Source organism: Anomalospiza imberbis, chromosome 23, assembly GCF_031753505.1.
Source record: "Anomalospiza imberbis isolate Cuckoo-Finch-1a 21T00152 chromosome 23, ASM3175350v1, whole genome shotgun sequence".
Classification (NCBI taxonomy): Eukaryota; Metazoa; Chordata; class Aves; order Passeriformes; family Viduidae; genus Anomalospiza; species Anomalospiza imberbis.
In genome coordinates, this window is record NC_089703.1 from 2,688,241 (window position 1) to 2,695,415 (window position 7,175).

A 7,175-nucleotide genomic window follows, 5' to 3' on the forward strand; every position below is an offset into this window, starting at 1 on the left:
CCCCTGCATGCTCAGCTGGAGATCAGTGGTTCAGCCCTCAGAGCCACCACTGTTTCTGCAGAGGAAAACAGGGGCCAGGACTGACAGGAACTACCTGATAGCAGCAGGGAGATGGGCAGCTGGAAAACCACTTGGAAAACTGTAACAGAGGCAGCATTTGGACTGCAGAATAGCTTGGACAGCAGGTACTGAGTCTGCAGCACAGAGGATGAGAGAAGCTGGAGGAGCTATTGGGCAGCTACACTACAATACAAAACATGCAATGGGATCTTCAGTGCTTAATCTTGATGATAACTTATCATCCCTAAAGATAAGTGAGAGAGGAAGCTAGACCAACTAGAGAGTGCACCTGGAAGCACAGCAAACCTTCAGGATCTCTGTTTTCTCCCCCCCACTCTCTCCCCAAAGAACACTGACCCACACTGATGTCACCTTAACCCCAGCCAGGTGTTTAATTGAGTGCAAGGGAGTGACAGTGGCACAGAGGTTGTGCTGGGAGGGTGATTCCCAGGCTGCAGGGGTACAGAATCTTCAGAACAGAAGTAAAGAGGTGAAGGCAGATCCATCTTACAGTGTGCAGTGGAAAACAACTTATGCATCTGGGGGCAGCATTGGAAATAATGATGCCTCCTAAGGACTTGCAAATACCCAGACCTGAGGCATCTCAGCATGACTGAGATGAGAGATTTGTCAGCACAACCGACTCCCCAACACCAGTACTGAACATCAGGCAATGGAGCTAAGGTTTGCTTCATATATATATATATATAGTGCCAGTCACCATATTGAAAAACATTCTTTGGAACCTCTCTGAGGGCAGAGATAAGAACAGCAGTCAGCCTGTTGGCACCTCAGCACTTCTGTTTCTAACCCAATAAAAAAATTAACAACCTTAACAAAAAAAGCCACAAGACTGCTGCCAGCATGCCTGGCTGGTGTTTAATACTGCTACTCCATCAGGGTTGGAGGGAGACCTATTGTGAATGGCAACAGTTTGCACTGTGACTTCTCCAGCTGTGCTGCAGAGCAGTGCAGGAGTCACAGGAGGGCAGTGGGATGCAAAAGCTCAGACCTGTTACCAGTCAAAATGTGTCAGCAGCAGGGAGCTCCCACGAGGAGAGAGTGAGCCAACTGTGCACAAAGCTCTCTCTCTCTCTTTCTCTCTCTCTGTGCTTAAGGCTGAGTCAGGGACCCTTTGGACTCTTCCCAGACCACCAGACAGAAATATGTGTCAGTTTTAAATACATCACACCAGCTGGGGGGCTGTGGGGTGTGGTTGGGATGGGAGAATTTAGAATGGGGGCAGGGAGGAGAGAAAGGAAAAAGACATCTTACATTTCCAGTACTGGAAAGAACAGTTTTGACTTCACACAATAAGTCACTGGACCTTTTCAATAGTCTTATCAGGCTTATGCCCCATCATCCTTAACACATCAGAGGGAATGTTGGCTGGCCAAGGGTTAAACAATCCCACACAGTGGAGAGCAAATCTGCAGTCTGCTGAGAAGATCCCAGCCACATCACTGATGACCTCAGAGTCCAGCTTGAAGGAAGGAAGCAGCGTCTCGGTCTCACACATCGCTCAGGGCCTGTAGAGAGCCAAAGACAAGCTGTCAGGATGGAGCTGCCACAGCTCTACCAGTCTGCAGTGGAAATATCAATCACCACCTCTGCAATACAGTTATGGCATTTGCTTTCATCCCTAAGACACTCTAAGGATTTTTTTTTTTTCCTGGAACCTGCAGCTGCAGCCCAGTGGGCATATGATGGAATAATGTGGAAATACAGACTATCCTTCAAGAAGCAAGACTGAACTATGCTGGAACATCCCTTCTTTAGCCTCTCTTGTGCTAGAAATCACAAACACATTTTATCTAAGACTTTTGGAGCTTTCCAGTGGGAAACACCAGTTCTGCAGGCTCTCGGACCTGGCTTTGGTAGGTGAAGTAGGAATGATCTATCATCAAGGCACGACACATCAGCCCAAAGAACAGCTCCTAAAATGAACTCTTGTCTTCCCTGACTGACTCATACTCTGCTCTGTCATACAAAATGCTGTCCTGCTCTGACTTGCCCACAGAAGTCCTTGGTACTGCAAGAAATCCTCAGTCCTGTCTACTCCCACTCCTACCTCATCCTTGAGGGAGGTGTTGCGGCAGCCTGGCTTACCTTCCGTGCAAACTCTGGCAGAATGAATGCTGCCCGGTGAATATCAGAGTTGTAGTATTTCAGACTCCTCTCCTCTACTTGCTGCTGCGAGAGCTGCTGCACAGGCTCCCGGAAATTTGTGTTCTGCAAAAACAAAGTTGGTAGCTCTGACTATTTCGATAAGGAGCCAAAGGCTGTGAGACAGGCACCCTGATGCATGGCAGAGAACTGAGATGACTCACAGGAAAACAAATAACTTTCTGTTCTAGTATGAGGTCAAAGGTTCTGCGCAGCCCCAGTACCAGGGCTGGGGTTTATGCTCTGTAACTCCTGTGACCAGCACTTATGCACAGATGTCAGTGCATGAGGTCGGACTGCATGAGCCATGTGCCAGATGAAGCTGTGGGAGTGCCTGAGCATCCAAGAAACAAGGCTTTGCTCTTCAAAGGAGAATCCACGTTTGTGTTAAGTTTGGCACAGTGCATGCTGCCAGCATCCCGGATTAATCGTGTGCAGCAGCAGCAGTGCTGGCACCCCAAACCCTTCTGACAGTCACACTGAAGCAGACTGGGAGTAAACTTCAGTGGTCTGACAGTTACCAGCCTGCATCCTGACACTGACTCTCACTTGGAGGCCTCTGTGAGCAGATTACCAGTCACAGGCTGATTCTCAGAAGGTGCCGACTTTGTAACAGTCAGCATCAAATAAGCCAAAACCTTAACATGCTCTGGCAATTGGTAGTGACTTCCTCCCTTCCAAGTTTGTTGTACTAGACAGAAAATGATGAACATTTCTAAAGCAACTGGTCAATTCTGCACTTCATTCAGCACTGAGCAGGCTGCATTGCAGCTCTGGAGCTCTGGGCTGGCTGAGCCAGGCCCCATCAAGAATCTTGAGGCCTCACAGCTGGGAGAGTTCAGTGCCATAGCTCAAGCTCAGCAAGGGACAGCCTCAGGCAGGCTCCTAGGGAATGGAAAAGGGCACTTGAGGTGCCTGATACTCACTGGGTTCTTGCTGCAGAGCATGAAGCCAATCTGCCCGCTGGGATACGTGGGGATGGTGCAATAGGCGTATTCCACAACTGGGAACAGAGACTTGCAGAACTGACGCATCTCCTTAATGAGATCCAGGTGCAGCCACTGGCACTCACCTACAGGGAGAAAGTCAGTATGTAAGGTGAGAGCTGCCCTTCTTCTCTGCACAGAACTGTGCCAGGTTAACAGTGGTTCCAAGTCTCAACCTGTACAGTTCACGTAGTTTCAAAGACGAGACAAGACCCTTATGCCAGTTTTGCTAAGCCCAGTCCAATAATTAATGAGCTGACATAGAGAGATCAAAACCACTGCTTTACCTGGAGATGACATGTTTCACTCCCTGCATCACATCTCCCCAAGAAGAGTCCCCTCTGTGCCTCACACTTGGTATGTAAAGGTCTGGCATCAGCCCCTGCCCAGGGACAGCATCCTCACCTTGACAGCAGAGAATCCCATCTTCTCGCAGGGCTGTCTTCATCAGCTGGTAATAAGATTCTTTGAACAAACTTTCTGCAGGACCTGGGAGAAGGGTGAATAAAGAAAAGTTTTGAGCCTAGGTGAACCCCGGCCTGCACCTAGCAGGGCAAAAGAGTCTGTACTTTAGCTTTGCTAAACAGCAAGTCCAGGTCCCCTACTAAACAAAGTTTTAGCAGCTGCCTCTTGCTTCACCAAGCATTTTTAAAGCAGAACTCCTGCTCCAAACTGCTTTTTTGAGATGCCTCTCTCTGTGTTAACTAGGGCAAGACTGAAGGTGACTCAGACTTGTTGATGGGTTCCTAAAATAAGGTACCACATCTACATTTGGTCCTTCTCTACCCCAGTTTCCCCCTTCAGAAATACAGCAGCCTCACCACAGCTATCTTCAGGGTAGGGGCTGCACCAACAGTGTGTGAGCCACTGCTTTATCAGCAGGCACGTTTGCAAAGCTACCCTTGCCAGCATGGTGCTGTATCCCTCATGGGATTGCTGGACTCAGGGAACAACTCTGCCAGAAGAAATAGTTGCTGGAGCTGAATTTTGAGGAGAGAAATGTAACAGCTGGCTTGAAGGCTTGCTAATACAATTTTATGGTTTCCATCCTTCCCTTTCCCTACTAAAAGAACCAAGTCGGCAACAGTCTTTTCACTTGAAAGGATCCTCAGCAGAGTGGCATAACTTCCAAGAAGTAGGCAGAAGAAAAAAAAATGAAGGAGGTATGTGGAAAACAGTGCCCTTTTATGGCTAGAATTCTTACCCATGGGGTCAGACGAGTCTGTGATAATCACATCAAAGGCTTCTTGATTTTGTTTCATGAACTCAAAACCATCTCCCACATGCAGTGTCAGCTTAGCACTGGAATACCCCACTGCCATCCCTGGGAGGTATTTTTTGGATACCTGGATCACATCCTGCAATACAGAGAGCACAAGTGGGTCAGAGGCTTACACGAAGCTGCTTCTCAGACTACTGTGCAGTTGTGACTGAAGGACAGCACAATGAGTAATTTCCTTCCGTACCTTCAGCTCAAGTCTGACTCTCCAGTGAAATCCACAAAAGCTGCCAGCATCTTCAGCCAGCAAGCTACTCTCAGCCTTTTCCTACAGCCTCAGGGTTCAGTGACATTGCTGGTCTGTCTATGCCAAACTCAACAAAAACCTGGAGCTTCAAAATCTCCCTGAGGAACTGAGCAAATATGATTACAGGTCAGACTGCTCCGTGCTCCTTTTTCCTACAGAACATCACTTGCATAGGTGACCTCAGCTAAATCAATTTATTTTTCTTTCTAAGTAAATCCATGCCAGCAGGTTTCTGAATGCAAGATGAGAAATATCCCCATCTCTGCACTGCAGCCATTATATCACTCCCCCTGTAAGATAAAGTTTTCTCTCTAAAATCGTTAGACAGCCTCTGCCCCGGGCCCAGCAATTGTACTGAACACTAGCAGCTTCTCACAGCTGGCAAAAACAAAATATGCTGGTGTCAGGCAGTGCTTGCTAAAACCGGGGACGTTTGCCTACTTAGCTGGCAGACAGAGCACACAATCTCATACAGCATATTTCCTGTTCTTAACAGACCTTTACTCTGAGCAAAACTTTCTGCGAAAGTAAAATATCAGGCTGACTACAGTAAAGTAAAATAAATCTGGCTGAGAGGAAGACTGGGAAAAGAGTAAACTTCAGTGGCCTGACAGAGTTACCAGCCCACGTCCTAACGCTGACTCTCCCTTAGAGGCCTCTGTAAGCAGACAGGTTACCAGGCACAGGCTGATTCTTAGCAGATGCTCACTTCGGAACAGTCAGCATCAATAAGGCAAAGCCTCAACGTGCTCTAATTGGTAGTGACTTCCTCCCTTCAAAGTTTGTTGTAGTAGACAGAAAATTATGAACATTTCTAAAGCAACTGGCCCATCTATCACAGAAGCAAATCCCTGCTGCTTATTTCCCGATTTTGGTTGCAAGAGACTGCTCAACAAAGCAACCATCCTCCTCTCCCAGGAGCCAGGAGTTCTGTGTTTGGCAGCGAAGGAGAGGGAAAAGCAGCACCTCCACAAAGCCAGGGCACTCCTCCAGATCCCGTGCTTGGCCCACGTCTGCCTGGAAGGGCCTCAATCGTATGTGTGTGAAAGAAATCACATGGAAGAGGCAGCCAGCTGCCACGTAGATGACTTGTAAGGCAAAGAGAGGTGGCGCTGTCATTGTCACGCCAGCAGAACCAGCAGCAAACGCGCCCGGTGCTGACGAGAGACAGCAGGTGAGACCGCAGCTCCCGTGGATGATGTGAAGTCGGGCTCGCTTTGCCGGGCAGCCCGCCCGCCCCGAGGTCCCGGGGCTCCTGCACGCAGCCGGAAGCCCAACGCACCTCATCGATTTCGCACTGCACCACGGACTCCACGGTCGGGTGTTTGACCACCTCTCGCAACACTCCCCCATCGCCGCCGCCGATGATCAGCACCTGGCAGGGAAGAGGGCAGAACGCAGGCTGTCAGCGGGGCCGGCTCGGGGGAACTTTCCGCTGTACGGCCAAAGGAGAGCGGCGTGAAATGCCTGCGGGCCCACGCTGCCCGGAGACGAACTGCGGGGCCCGAGAGCCTGCCGGCCCCTGTCGCCCGAGTGGCCCACGACAGGCCCCGGCAGCCCTGCAGGGGGCTGCGGGAACCCCGAGGTGGGGGCCGGGGACCACTCACCTTGCGGGGGTCGGGGTGGCTGCAGAGGGGCAGGTTGGCGATCATTTCCTGGTAGGAGAATTCGTCCCGCTCCGTGCACTGGATCACGCCGTCCAGGACCAGGACGTTGCCGTACGTGGTGCTGGGCAGAGCGGGGAAGCGGGGTTGGAGCCGGCCTGGGGCCGCGCTCCCCCGCCCCCTCTGCGCGCCGCCAGGCCGCACCGCGTGGCGCTGACCGGCCCCGCCATCCACCCACCGCCCCGGGCGGCCCTCCCGCACCTGCGGAAGACGAGGATCTCCTGGTAGCGGGAGCGCTGGTGGTGCAGGAGCTCCTCCACCTGCAGCGACATGGCCTGGCCGGGCCACAGCCGGCACGTCTCGCGGAACCAGCCCTCGCGGATCAGCGCCGCCGCGCCGCGCTCCATCCCGCACAGGAGCGGAGCAGCCGCCCCCGGGCCACCTGCGCTCGGCCGCCGCTGCCGCCCGACCGCACCGGCGCGGGAGCCGCGCGCAGGGCCCCGCGCCGCCCCCGCCTGCGCGCGCCGCCATTGGCCCGGGGCCCGTGACGGCCGAGCCACGTCGGGCGGAGCGGGCGGAGCGGGGCCGGCCCCGCCGCCACGGGGAAGGGCGCGCCCGGGCCGCTCCGCCGCAGCCGCCGCTCCGCGGGCAGCGAGCGCTCGGCGCGGCGCCGCCCCGCCGGCGGAGCCGCGCGCCAGCAGTTTTCGGGGAAAGCGAAAAGGCCGATTTGGGCGTTTTAAGGGTTGGACGTAACGAGCATGCGTTGTGCTGGATTTCACGAGGACGACTGGCGAGAGCATCTCTCAAGAAGAAAGGCTGAGGCAGTTGGGCCT

At 52.7% G+C, this 7,175-nt stretch overlaps 1 protein-coding gene across 1 annotated transcript; it reads right to left on the bottom strand.

Moving 5' to 3' along the window:
- Positions 1-1,200: 1,200 nt before the first annotated feature.
- Positions 1,201-6,841, bottom strand: SRM (spermidine synthase). Its single transcript, XM_068171796.1, has 8 exons — positions 6,604-6,841; positions 6,346-6,466; positions 6,021-6,113; positions 4,417-4,570; positions 3,618-3,701; positions 3,153-3,298; positions 2,170-2,292; positions 1,201-1,589 (listed from the first exon to the last, which is right to left on the bottom strand). The coding sequence occupies exons 1-8, from the start codon at positions 6,747-6,749 to the stop codon at positions 1,572-1,574; spliced, it is 885 nt and encodes a 294-aa protein (XP_068027897.1). The 5' UTR covers positions 6,750-6,841; the 3' UTR covers positions 1,201-1,571.
- Between the last annotated feature and the right edge of the window lie 334 nt (positions 6,842-7,175).